Source organism: Mandrillus leucophaeus, unplaced genomic scaffold, assembly GCF_000951045.1.
Source record: "Mandrillus leucophaeus isolate KB7577 unplaced genomic scaffold, Mleu.le_1.0 Scaffold326, whole genome shotgun sequence".
In the NCBI taxonomy this organism is placed as follows: domain Eukaryota; kingdom Metazoa; phylum Chordata; class Mammalia; order Primates; family Cercopithecidae; genus Mandrillus; species Mandrillus leucophaeus.
The window spans coordinates 1,511,170-1,525,012 of record NW_012103432.1 but is presented as its reverse complement, the minus strand read 5'-3'; the positions used below and the strand labels follow the sequence as shown (position 1 = coordinate 1,525,012).

The 13,843-nt window shown below is 42.2% G+C and overlaps 3 protein-coding genes across 5 annotated transcripts in view; 2 read left to right on the top strand and 1 right to left on the bottom strand.

The window, feature by feature from the left end:
* SLIRP (SRA stem-loop interacting RNA binding protein) overlaps positions 1-12,244 on the top strand; it is a 65,773-nt gene extending 53,529 nt beyond the window's left edge. Inside the window, exon 5 of the transcript XR_001006905.1 lies at positions 12,225-12,244. The gene's annotated coding sequence lies outside the window, so the exon portion shown is untranslated. The remainder of the gene's footprint in view (positions 1-12,224) is intronic.
* The window catches only part of SNW1 (SNW domain containing 1), a 57,332-nt gene extending 44,593 nt beyond the window's left edge, over positions 1-12,739 (bottom strand). For 2 of the 3 annotated variants that reach the window (XM_011988269.1, XM_011988271.1), the window contains exons 1-3: positions 12,653-12,723; positions 7,422-7,575; positions 2,757-2,918 (exon numbers count right to left, since the gene is read on the bottom strand). In XM_011988269.1, the coding sequence (XP_011843659.1) occupies positions 2,757-2,918; positions 7,422-7,575; positions 12,653-12,666 (330 nt within the window). In that variant the 5' untranslated portion in view covers positions 12,667-12,723. Of the gene's footprint in view, positions 1-2,756; positions 2,919-7,421; positions 7,576-12,652 lie in introns of all 3 variants that reach the window. The other variant, XM_011988272.1, reaches the window with a different exon arrangement.
* The window catches only part of LOC105545357 (chromosome unknown open reading frame, human C14orf178), a 9,242-nt gene continuing 7,911 nt past the window's right edge, over positions 12,513-13,843 (top strand). The window contains exon 1 of the mRNA XM_011988273.1: positions 12,513-12,655. The gene's annotated coding sequence lies outside the window, so the exon portion shown is untranslated. The remainder of the gene's footprint in view (positions 12,656-13,843) is intronic.

The following is a 13,843-nucleotide window of genomic DNA, read 5'->3' as shown; positions in this document are numbered from 1 at the left end:
AATGGAAAATTATGTATTTAAGTTTGGATTTGATTAAGTAGCACTTTAGGGAAATGCAGATACACTTGCCCTTGTAGACAGTAAGATATAAGGACCTACAGCCCAGCAGAGAATACTGGGCTGGACACAGATTGAACAGTCTATCAGCATATGAGTGGCAAACAAATTACATTAGTTAAAGAGAATGTGCTGTGTTTTTTGGTTAGAGTCACAGAATGATTAAAAGAAAAAATATATATATAAAGAGAATGGGCTGTAAAAAAATGTGTTAAGAGACCTTTGCCAGGGAGCACCTCATCAAACTGGTTTAGGTGAGGCCATTTTGTAGTGAATTGAAGAGTGAAAGGAAAGTGAAGAATAGGGCAAAAACAACTCCTGAAAGAAGTCTGAAAAAAGTGAAGAAAATTAGGTGGTAGCTAGAGGGAACACTGAGAGTAGGTACTCAGGGAAAAGCCTATCTTTCAAAAGATAACAAAGGCCAGGCAGCCTCACGCCTATAATCTCAGCACTTTGGGAGGTCAAGGTGGGCGGATCACAAGGTCAGGAGATTGAGACCATCCTGGCTAACAGTGAAACCCCATCTCTACTAAAAATACAAAAAATTAGCTGGGCATGGTGGTGGGTGCCTATAGTACCAGCTACTTGGGATACAGAGCAAGACTCCGTCTCCAAAAAAAAAAAAAAAAAAAGTAGCCAGGTGTGGTGGTGTGTGCTTGCAGTCCCAGTTACTTGGGAGGCAGAGGTGAGAGGATCACTTGAGCCCTGGAGGTCAAGGCTGCAGCGAGCCATGATCACACCACTGTACTCTAGCTTGGGAGACAGAGGAAGATCCAATCTCAAAAAAATAAAATTAAATTAAAGCCATGATCATTTGTTTAGCAAAGTTATGGCTTTACTGAGGTGGTTGTTATGAAGCAAAAATAAAGCAGAAAACAAAGGCCAGGTATGGTGGCTCACACCTATAATCCCAGTGCTTTGGGAGGCTAAGGAGGGAGGATTGTTTCAGCCCAGGAGTTCACGACCAGCCTGGGCAAAATAGTGAGCCCTCTTCTCCATTAAAAATTAAAAAATTAGCTGGGCATGGTGGTGCGTGCCTGTAGTCCCAGCTACTCAGGAGGCTGAGGTAGGATGATCGCCTGAACCCAAGAGTTCAAGGCTGCAATGAGCTATGAGGGTGCCATGGTACTACAATCTAAAAAAGAATAAACAAACAAATGACAAGAAAAACAAGCACATTCAAATGCTAACAGGAAAGAGCCATTAGAAGAGGAGAGGTGAAGAACTGTTGAGATTAACTAGTAGGTAAGGTTCCTAAAGAAAGAGGGAAGGGATTGAGATCCAGAACACATATGGCAAGATTAGGTGTAGATCCAGGTGCAGTGGCTCACGCCTGTGATCCCAGCACTTTGGGTGGTGGAGGCAGGAGGATTGCTTGAGCCCAAAACTTCAACACCAGCTTGAGCAACATAGGGATATCCCACCTCTACAAAAAAATAATAAATTAGCCGGGCATGGTGGTGCACACCTGGGGTCTCAGTCACTTGAGAGGCTGAGGTGGGAGGATTGCTTGAGCCCAGGAAGTTGAGGCTTCAGTGAGCCATGATCATGATCACTGCACTCCAGCCTGGGCAACTGAAGAAGACTCTGTCTCAAAAAAACAAAAAAATAAAAATAAAAAAAAGATTAGGCTTAGACAGAAGAAGGCATTTCATGCAAAAACAAAAGTAAAAGTCAAAGAAAAAACACAGTGCAGGATGAAGAAAATTGACAATTTTCTTCCAATAGTCTTTATATCCAAATAGATGGGGGAGTCACCTGCTAAGAATGAGATGGGATGAGAGGAGTAGGAATTAAAGTTTGGCAGGAGTACCAAGGGAGCTGAGCTGAAACAGGAGATATAAATCTGCATGACTGCACAATTGTCTTCCCCCCAAAGCTCAGCAGCCATGATGCAGAAGAAAAGGATGGGTTGTTAGTGTTATTTTAGAGGGTAAATTGAAAAAGTTTGCGGGGGACAGAGAGGCAAATGATAGGTATTGAAAGCTCTCAAGTATTTTTCCAAACATCATCAGTTCTAAAGAAATCTTTCACTTCTATCTTGAGTATTTATTTACAAGGAAAAAAAAAAAAAAAAAACTAGGTCTTCTTAAAAATAGTTCCTTGGCCCTGAGTGTAGCTGTTCTGTGATGAGATTATTTTAAGCAAATTTTATTTTTGGCCTATGGATTACTTCGTAGCAGGGCCATCCTAAATCTGGATAGCAAATGCTAGTTTTGTATTTAATTTAGGGCAAAGGAAGTTTGTGTAATTTATTATATTCAAATGAGCTATTAAATACCTAAGTACTCTAAGTACATGGAGGAAATCAGTAAAGACTACAGGAAAAAACTAGAAGAAACTACAGGAGAAATTAAAAGTTGATGGTAAGGCTCTGGGATTGCAGATTTTAAAAAATTTACTGGCAGTTTTAGAATGCTAGTAATATAAAGTAACTGTTTTAAAATGTACTTTTTTCCCCCTTTTAAAACAAGGTATTGCCACCCAAGCAAGAGTGCAGTGGCTCGCTGTATCCTCAAACTCTTGGGCTCAATCAAACCTCCTGCCTCTGCCGCCCAAGTAGCTGGGAATATAGGTACAAACCACCAGGTCCAGCCATTGCTACTTTTAACATAATTCAAACAGTAAGAGATTCATCACGTCCACAAAATTTAAAATGTTTCCTAAAATATCATTGAGGGAAAACATGAGAGGATTACCTTGTCTTTTGACTGTCCTTGTCGAGCGATTGCATCATATTTAATTTTTCCTTCAGAATCCACCTGAATGGCCAGTGCATTCGACATTTTTTTCTTTCGTCCCATATCCAGTGGATACTGGGCCACATGGATCTCTGGGAAGGCACCTCCATCTCCAAAATCCTACACATTAGAAGTAGTTAAATAAAATAGTTAATCATCATTTGACATTCAAGATATATTCATTCATTCAACAAGTAATTGTTGAGTCCTTAGTATGTTAGATGCTAGAGATACAGCAGAGGTCCCTGTCTCTTGCGGAGTTTACGTTCTAGTAGGCAAAGATAGAAAAAAAAACATTCTTTGGCTTGTGATAAGTACCATGAAAGTAACATAAAGATCAAGACTGGGAAAAGGGGCTACTTTTGATAGGGTGGCTGGGGACAGCCTTTGTGAAGAAGTAACATGTGAGCTAAAGCCTGAATGATTAGAAAGCAGTCATGGGAAGATGTGTGTACACACACACACACACACGCGCGCGAAGCATTTTCTAGACGGATCAAATAGCCAATGTGAAGGCCCTGCTGCAAGAATGAGCTTGGCATATTTTAGGAAATGAGAATTCAGTGGGGCTAACAGCTTAATAAGGACAGCAGAGCTTGAGGCACAAGTTATATGAGTAAAAAACACCAGATCATGAAGGGACTTACAGAATATAGCAAGACAATGTGGATTTCATATATGCAGGACAAAACTAAGCAAAATGGCTAGGACAAGGCAAAATATATGTGCATATATTTTAGCATATATATACATATTTTAGTGAGGAACAGGTAAAGCTACATTTGGGACAGAAATATAAAAGATTTTTTCTTGGAATCAGATTTTATTAACATATTATTTATTGTTATGTGAGAAGCAAATGAATACAACAGGAAGGATCCAGAAATGAGTTTACTACATTTCTACTAGTGATTATACATAATTATTTAGGAGAGAGAACTGAGACTGCTAAAGTAGAACAAGCTAAATAAAGTTTGCTGATGAAATGTAATATTTTGAAAAGGTTTATCAAGCAAACATGAGGATCAAGTATAATTTTTAAGTAGTGTTAAAAAATTTAGCAGTATTTGCTTAGTACACTTTAAACATGATTCACACTTGTATTATCTCATTTAATCCTTGTAACTCTTTAACATCATTGTATTTTAAATGGAAACATTCAGGTTTAGAAAAATTAAGTGGTTTTCCTGAGATCTCGCAGGTATTATATGCAGCACCTGAACCAGATCGTTTGAAACTCCGAAAAGCTTTGTATTTTCTACTACTATGAAATACCTTTCTTTTAGCTCAAAACAGCCAAACGAGTACTATTAAGAAATGATAGAAAACACAAATTAAATTTAATCATTTAGAGGGGGTTTGACAGAAAAAAAAAAGAAAATATTCACTTTTACAAGACCTCTTTAAGTAATACTCCATTAGATCTAAGATATATGAGTTCCTAAGTACAATATGCTTATTTGCTAAAGAGATGTTTGAAGTTTTTGAAAACCAAGAGAATAACGCTGAGAGACATTTTCTTGTAAATGAGAAAGAGTTAAAGCATTCCTAAGAAAAGTGCTTCCCGTACCCAGGCCATCAATCTGACACATGCTTGGATTTGCTAGAGTTTTTCAACTATAATAAGCACTTCAGAACTGTAGATGTAGCATTATGTGGTCATTAAGATTGCCAGAAAATCATAGCTTTTATTTTGAAAACTAGAATAAAATGCCTTCTTCCACAGAACATTCACTCCCCTCAAGCAGCATCCATAGCATTTCCAGATTAGCTGGCTATTTCAACTTGATTTTCAAATAAACTGTTCTGTTCCACCAGGATATATAAAACCACTAATAGTCAAGTAGGAATCTAAAAACCTAATAGCAACCAAGTATCGTAATGCTGAAATGCATGGATGAGATTTCCTTTCTATGTAAGGTGATGCCTGTCACCTGTCACCCTCATGGTGCAACCTATTGACATACCAAACAATATTTATAATGCCTCAACAGAGACACTCAACTCCTCTATTAGATGACACTGCCAATCACTACTTTTTTTCCCCAGGTAAGACTCCTTGATAATCTTTCATCTTGCTCTGCCTCCCACAAATTACACTATCAGAGAAAACAAAAGCAACAAAAATCCCTTAATAATTGCAATATGACTGGCCTTCACACACCAGCATTCATAAGGACCAGAGGAAAGCTGACAAAAAAACAACAAAAAAACCTACATGTGGGTTTTTTGGAATACATAGGACAAGATATGATCTAGTTGGGTGTTCCTCTTATAAACTCTAATAAAGAGTATGGGCCGGGTGCGGTGGCTCACAGCTGTAATCCCAGCACTTTGGGAGGCCGAGGCAGGTGGATCACGAGGTCAGGAGTTCAAGACCAGCCTGGCCAAGATGGTGAAATCCCGTTTCTACTAAAAATACAAAAAAATTAGCCGGGCGAGGTGGCAGACGCCTGTAATCCCAGCTATTCGGGAGGCTGAGGCAGAGAACTGCTTGAACCCGGGAGGCGAGGTTGCAGTGAGCTGAGATTGCGCCACTGTACTCCAGTCTGGTGACAGAGCAAGACTCCGTCTCAAAAAAAAAAAAAAAAAAAAAAAGTCTGGTAGCCAGGGGACTGAGATATGGAAGAGATTGAGAATACAGATGGCTTCTGGTAGGACTCTAAGCTACAACTATCAATTCAGTGGATACTACGATCACTACTTGAAGGCATGTGAAAAAAGGCATGAGCCCTTCATACTTGCGAAGTAAAAATCATAACCAGTAAGGACAGAACAAAGAAAAGTGATGGGGTGATGGCTGGGCTTAGTGGCTCACACCTGTAATCCCAGCACGTTGGGAGGCCAAGGCAGGTGGATTGCTTGAGGTCAGGAGCTCAAGACCAGCCTGGCCAACATGGCGAAACTCTGCCTCTACTAAAAACACAAAAATTAGCCAGGTATGGTGATGCGCGCCTATAATCCCAGCTACTTGGGAGGCTGAGGCAGAGGTTGCAGTGAGCTGAGATCGCACCCCTACACTCTAGCCTGGGTGACAGGGCGAGATTTTTGTCTTTAAAATAAAAAAAAAAAAAAGAAAAGTGATAAAACGAAAATAACTGGGAATGGTAATAGGCACTTCAGATTTTTAATAGGGCAGAAATATTTGCTGGGACATGAAGAAGCAAAATATGCAGGAATCAGAAGGAATACTGAGAGAGAAAAGACTTGATTAAAGTGGAGGGAGTCCTGAGGAGGAAATATGTGTCTCAAATGTTTGCTTTTCTCCCTAGTGAAGATAGTAGTCAAGCATGGGAAGGCTGCCCTAGAATCAGGGAAAGGAATACGTATTAAATTAATGTAGGCCAGGTGCGGTGGCTCAGGCCTGTAATCCCAGCACTTCGGGAAGCCGAGGCAGGCGGATCATCTGAAGTCAGGAGTTCAAAACCAGCCTAGCCAACATGGTGAAACCCTGTCTTCACTAAAAATACAGAAAATTAGCTAGGCATGATGGCCTGTGCCTGTAAAATCCTGGCTACTTGGAAGGCTGAGGCAGGAGAATCACTTGAACCTGGGAGGTGGAGGTTGCAGTGAGCTGAGATCACACCACTGCACCCCAGCCTGGGAAATGCAGTGAGATTCCATCCCAAAAATAAAACTAATTAATTAATGTAAAGGATCCTGAGTAATTAGAATAGGTGCTGCCAAGGAAGCTTGCTCTTTTTATTTTTATTTTTTATTGAGACAGAGTTTTGCTGTTGTTGTCCAGGCTGGAGTACAACGGTGCGATCTCAGCTCACTGTAACCTCCGCCTCCCAGGTTCAAGCAATTCTCCTGCCTCAGCTTCCGGAATAGCTGGGATTACAGGCACGAGCCACCACGCCTGGCTAATTTTGTATTTTTAGTAGAGATGGGGTTGCTCCATATTGGTCAGGCTGGTCTCAAACTCCTGACCTCAGGTGATCTGCCCGCCTCGGCCCCCCAAAGTGCTGGGATTACAGGTGTGAGCCACTGCGCCCGACCGGAGGCTTGTTCTTTGGCAACAAGCTAGCAATAGAAAGGGCTATTCCAGATGGTTCCTTCTCCCTCATTGCCTTCAAATCAACCAAATTTTGTCTCTTATACCCACAAAAACATATTTAACCTATATATCATATATATATTAACATTCTCAAATTAAAGATAAGAAAACAAGTGAAGAAAAAGAAATTAGTAAAGGAAGTGCTACTGGAGTTTTCCCTGAAGTAAAGTTCTCTCTTCAGGGTTATGTGGTATTACCGGAGGGGAGGAGGAGCCCAAACATGAAATCCACTTTCATCTCTCTTATCTTTTTACCTTCCCATTATTTTCCATATGCTGTAATTCCTGGATTTACAAAATGTTAGTTTTCTTGTAAATATTTAATAGTTTGATATAGGAATAGACAAATAGTACAATTCTCTAGTGACCACAAAGCAGTGACAGATAATAAGCAAAAAGAAAATGATACATCTTCTGAGTGAAATATACATCTTGAGAGTGCATAACCAGAATTTCTATCACACTGACATTCATAATCAGAGGTCCTAACATTTAAATTTATGTTATAGTGTGCTATAAATTTCAGCACAACTTAATAAATTTAAACTTAAGATCCATATGTACCTCTAATAACCGAGGTATCCAGCCTTTCCGGTATCCGTACGGGGGAGGCTCTCTTCGGGAGGAGACCAGTGAGGTCTGCCGCGATCTTTGGGATCTTGCCTTTTCTTCAGCCTCAAGCTGGTCCTGAGATAGCTGAGTAGGTGCAGGTAAAAAGCTATAAGCAAAGATAATAAAAGTCAGAAATTTAAAAAACGCTTATGTTTAATTTGACCACTGCAACTTGGCCACAGAGACAAATTTTCCTACAATGCTTTTACTTTTCAGCGAAACAGCCGATTTTTCAATGATTTATGGTAGTACTCAATATTAGTCATTTTATAACATGGAAGACAGAAGTACTCAAAGACACACAGTAAAAACATCTGACTAGGACAATAGCAAATGATGTCCAGAATAAAAAATTAACATATATTTCAGATAATAGACAAACTCTTAAGCATTTATGCTTCCGTATTTCCCTTTTTTTTTTTTTTTTGAGAAAGAGTCTCACTCTGTTGCCCAGGCTGGAATACAGTGGTACCATCTCCACTCTGTGCAACCTCTGCCTCCTGGGTTCAAGTGATTCTCCTGCCTCAGCCTCCCAAGTAGCTGGGATGACAGGCATGTGTCACCACACCACGCTAATTTTTGCAATTTTAGTAGAGATGGGGTTTCACCATGTTGGCCAGGCTGGTCTTGAACTTGACCTCAAGTAATCTGCTGACTTCGGCCTCTCAAAGTGCTGGAATTACAGGCGTGAGCCACCACATTCGGCCACGCTTCCATATTTGTCTTTATTTTTTCTTTTTGAGACAGAGTCTCTCTGTGTCACCCAGGCTGGAGTGCAGTGGCACCATCTCGGCTCACTGCAGCCCCCACCTCCCGGGTTCAAGTAATTTTCCTGCCTCACCCTCCCAAGTAGCTGGGATTACAGATGTGCGGCATCACACCCGGCTAATTTTTGTATTTTCAGTAGAGACAGGGTTTCACCATGTTGGTCAGGCTGTTCTTCAACTCCTGACCTCAGGTGATCCACCCATCTCGGCCTCCCAAAGTGCTGGGATTACAGGTGTGAGCCACCGTGGCTGGCCTGGCCTCTAAGTTTTAAATTTCATTCTAGATTCCCTTGGCACTTAAATACACAACTCGTGTTTATTTTATCTACCTCTTTGTTCTAATCCTAGTTCTTTTTGCTCTAGCCTGCGCAACAACAGCAAAACTCCTTCTAAAACAAACAAACAACAACAACAAAAAAACTTAAGAGACCAAAGAATCAAAGCAGAAGCCCTGAAGATGCAGCTTATTCTTTAGTCAAGGTAACCTTTCTACTAAACTGTTCTTAACAACTTTTAAGTATTAAAGTATTATAGTGATACTCTAAAGTACTACAAAAGGATCCTGATGGCTGAATATGGAGAAAACAACCTTAGTTCCTTTGTGATTCTTGAATAGTAAGCATATCTAAGTAGCAGAGCTTATTAATTATTCAAAAATATTTATTATTTGGGTTCAAGCACTATGCTAGGCATGAGACTATAAACAGAGAAAGACAGCTTAGTCTTGCAGAGACAGAGACCAAAAAAAAAAAAATCACACAAATCTATAATTACACATGTTAAGTTATGATGTTCAGATACAGATGCTATGAGTCTACATGATAGGGATCTAATCCAGTCCGGGGCGGTAAGTGATGGCTAGGCTTAGAATTCAGATCTGACCTATGCCACTTACTAACCTGGATAAGCTACTTACCTCTCTGAATCTGTTTTCTCAACTGTAATAATAGTTCATAAGAGTATCTACTTCATAAGGTTCTTATAAATATTAAATGAGAGAAATCCATGAACCTGTTGGCATAGTATCTAGGCACTTTCAATACAGGTTCCGTATGTTTGATAGTTTTAGGGCTGTACCATGACTCTTCCAGTTTGGGTTAAATGCCCGTCTCTATGCTCCCCTACAACCCTCTATATACCACTACTACAACATTATCTTACTGTACTGCAATCATCTACTCATTTATCTACTCTGTTTTCACAAGACTGTGAGCAGCTCTGCGGGAATCACACCTTATACTTCTTTCATCCCTAATGCTCCAAGACTTTTAACCTCACAGCTGGAGCTCCTTAAATGCTGTAGGAGAAATAAATACACTCTTCCCCGGCACTCACCATCTTCATTTCGCTATAGCCTTCTTATCTTTCCTTAAGCCATCTCAGGATCTTCACACTGGCTATTTCTTCTGCCATAAAATCTGTCTGTCTGTCTCAATCAATTACAATTTTTCCGGCTGGGCGAGGTGGCTCACACCTGTAATCCCAACACTTTGGGAGGTCAAAGCAGGTGGATTACTTGAGGCCAGGAGTTCAAGACCAGCCATGTCAACATAGTGAAGCCCTGTCTCTACTAAAAATACAAAAATTAGCCAGGCATGGTGGCGGATGCCTGTAATCCCAGCTGAGGCAGGAAAATCACTTGAACCTGGGAGGTGGAGTTTGCAGTGAGCTGAGATTGCTCCACTGCACTCCAGCCTGGGTGAGAGTGAGACTCTGCCTCAAAAAACAAAACAAACATAACATAATCAAAAAAACAAAAACGAAAACACAGAACAAACTTTCGTATGCTTTTATAGAAAACTCTTCTCCAGATCTCTTCTTTTTTGACTGCTCCTTGAGGAGCAGGGCTATCCCATAGGCAGTATGCCTAGAGTAGCCCCAGATCTTTCAACAGCTTGCATCTTAGCACTCATGTCTCTGCTCAGTTACCTCTCTCTAGAGCTGTTTTCTGACCATCTTACCCAAAATAGCCACTTCACCCCAAACTTTGAGTCACTCTCTAACCCTCTTTTATTCCTAGCGTGTATTACCTGAAATTGCATTATGATTTTACTCATAGTCTTTCTATCCCAGTAGAATGTAAGCTCCATGTGGATAGAGTATAAAATTAAAACAAATTCAGTTTCTCCTATTATTTCACTCAACAATCAACAACACACAACACTTCTGATACCAGATACATGATGGTTTTTCCCCACGTATCAAGCAAGCTATCAATTGTTTACTGGACACCAGTCAAGTGTCCTCTAATTCAATTCATTTTTGATGTTATCTACCTGGAGATAGTGTCAGATGTCACAGGTTGAGGGCTCAGTCCCTCAAGACTGCCCTCACTTCAGATGCCAATAGTAGGTCCAGGTCACCGGCCAACTGACTACAAACCAGGGTTCCCATGACCTCATCCTCAGGTTCAACTAATTTGCTAGGGTAGCTCACAGAACTCAGGGAAATGCGTTTACTGGTTTAAAAGATGTTACAAAGAATACTGAGGAACCCCAGATGGTAGGTATGGAAAGCTCTGGAGTCCCCAAGACTGGTCATTTGAATACTGCATTCTGCCATTGCAATTTTAAGCACACAATACCCATCACAGGCCACACGATGTGGTGGCTGAGATGGGTGGATCAGTTAAGCCCAGTTTAAGAACAGGCTGGGCAACATGGCAAAACCCCACCTCTACTAAAAAACCAACAATTAACTGGGCATCAAGGCAAGCGTCTATAGTCCCAGTTACTCTGAGGCAGGAGGATCACCTGAGCCTTGGGAGGTTGAAGATGCAGTGGGCTGTGATTGGGCCACTGCACTCCAGCCTGGGCAAGAGTGAGATCCTGCATCAAAAAATAAAATAAAAAAATACCCATCACATCTCTAGAAATTTTTCCTGTGTGTCCATTTCAAATTCCACCTTTTCCACGAAGTCTCCCCTCATAATTTTACTAGTCTATGACACAGTGTCTCACACCTGGAGGGTACTCAAATGTTTGCTGCCTGTAACATTTACTAAAGAAAAAACTCTTGGCTGGGCATGGTAGCTCATGCCTGCAATCCCAGCAGTTTGGGAAGCCTAGGTGAGAAGACTGATGGAGGCCAGGAATTGAAGACCACCCTGGCCAACGCAGTGACACCCCATTTCTAGCTTTTTATTAAAAAAAAAATTCAGATGCCGGGCATGGTGGCTCACGCCTGGCACTTTTGGAGGCCGAAACAGGAGGACTGCTTGAGGCCAAGAGTTAAAGACCAACCTGGCCAACACAGCGAGACTTCATCTCAAAAAAATAGTTTTTTAAAAAAAAAAGGCAAAAAAATTTTTAGAAAGGAGAGGGGAAAGAAAACTCTCCAGCCCACACAACTTATTCCATCTAATTCTTTTTGCACTAAGGTTAGTATAACACAAATGTGCATTTTGTGTTCTGTGATTGTTTTATGTCTGTATACCTTGTACCCCATCTTCCCTGTTGCCAAAGACAGATTTTCTTCTGTGTACACAATCCTCAGGACAGAGCAAAGCACCAACAGTAATTCCCAAAGTAATTTTTTGGATTCATACTGTCATCGGCCAGAAAAAAACAAAAAAAACCCCAAAAAACAAAAAAACATGCGTGAGGAGAATGAAGGGTGTTAAGAGGGCTCAAGTTTATGTCCTAAAAGGACTACTTTCTCTACAACCTTCCTGAACACTAGACTTTTCCTGTTCAGTTCGCATGGAAAGTTTTCCCACTTAAGGTGGGGCAGCAAGGTTGGGGACTAGCAGGGGTAGCGTAACTTCTCGGACTCTCCCACTGAAAAGCATGTTTTTCTTAAAGGCAAGGAGCACTTTACAGACAGTTACTAAGGTAACCGGAAACAGCAAAACTCTGAGGTGGTTCTATCTACGGAAGAAATTCTAAGCTCCAAAGTTAAAGTGCGGAGCAGTGGCGCATATCAGCAGACAGCTGCCACTACTGTGGCTCATTTAAATCTCTGTCAAGCTCCGGGTCCCTTTTTTCAGGAATTCTTGTTTCGGGACACAGGCAAACGGCCGGAAAGCCGCGCAGTCGCAGCCCGTGCGCTTCACTCCGCCCAAATAAGCCACTACCGTCCCCAACCCCTTCTTGTTCGCCCGAGCCGCGGACCTGAGGGAGCGTTGTTCGCTCCCCTCAAGATGCTTAAGCGAAAAATGCAGTCTTCAGTGTCTGAGGCCACGCCGCGGCTTTCGGCCTTGGTGAGGGGTGAACGAAACCCGGGAAACCGCTGAAAGACCCCAGCTTCGACTAGGCCTAGTCGTAGCGGCGGCCAGCGGGAGGACGTAGCCGTAGTTTTGGCCCACGTCATTCTGTGCCCCGGGTCAGGTCACCGCCCCAAGAGTATGGGAAGAGAAATGAAAAAGATTGGTACTCCCAGACCCTTCCGTATCGAGGACCCCAATCAACAACCCACCTGGTGAGCGCCATCTTCTTCCGCTTCTTCCAGCGCGAGCGACAGCACCGCGGGGCGGGTCTTTCCAGATGATGAGGAGCGGAAAGGAAGGAGCGCGCGATGCGCAGGCGCTCTGGCCGAAAGGCCTTCTGGGATTTGTAGTTCTTTGAACAGGAGTACCATTCGTTTCTATTCTGACCGGACCAAGCGGTTATCAAGGAATAATCTCTTCAGCTAGCAACAAATACATAACTCGATCGCTTATATGCGACATGATAGGGCGTTCTCTAGGCAAAATATCAAAGATAGAGGGAGATGCTGTTTAGGCCGCTTTATTACGTTCCTTACTCAGCCCCATTCCCCCAGAAAGGGTACACAATACAAAAGCTTCCCCGGGACAGCTACTGTAATTGAAAGGGTGATAGGGAGTTTAAAACGATAGGTAATAGTGAGACTGGCTAATGGAGAGTTCTTGGACTCTGAAAACATTCATACTCAAAACTTTTCTTTAAACCGTATCCTCCTACCACCCAAAACAATCTCCTGGGGAGATATTTTGTAGTCCTTGGTAATTTACCGAGCGTCTGGGTTCCCTGCCCAGGGTATGACAAGGCTGAAATCTCATAGGAGGCTCTGGAGAAAAATCCATCTCCTCACTCATTCTTGTTTGCAGAAATCAGTTCCTGGCGGTTGTGGGATCGACTTCCCTGTTTTGTTGTGTGCTGCTAGTGGTGGCCACCCTCAGCTCCTAGGGGTCTCTCAACTCCTTCCCACATGAACCCTATTTATTGGTAGTTCACAACAAGGATGTTTGCTTGCTCCCGGGCCAGCTGAAGCACATCTTTCTGTCTCCTCTTCTGCCACTGTTGGAGAAAAATGCTCTGCTTTTAAAGGGCTCGTGTGATTAGATCAGGCTCACCTGGATAATCTCCCTGTTTTGAGATCAACTCTTGGCCGGGCGCGGTAGCTCACACCTGTAATCCTAGCACTTTGGGAAGCCGGGGCGGTCGGATTGTCTGAGCTCAGGAGTTCCACACTAGCCTGGGCAACATGGTGAAACTCTGTCTCTACTAAAAATACAAAAATTATCTGGGTGTGGTGGTGTGCTCCTGTAGTCCCAGCTACTCGGGAGGCTGAGGCAGGAGAATCGTGTGAATCGGGAGACGGAGGTTGCAGTGAGCCGAGATCACACCACTGCACTCCAGCCTGGCG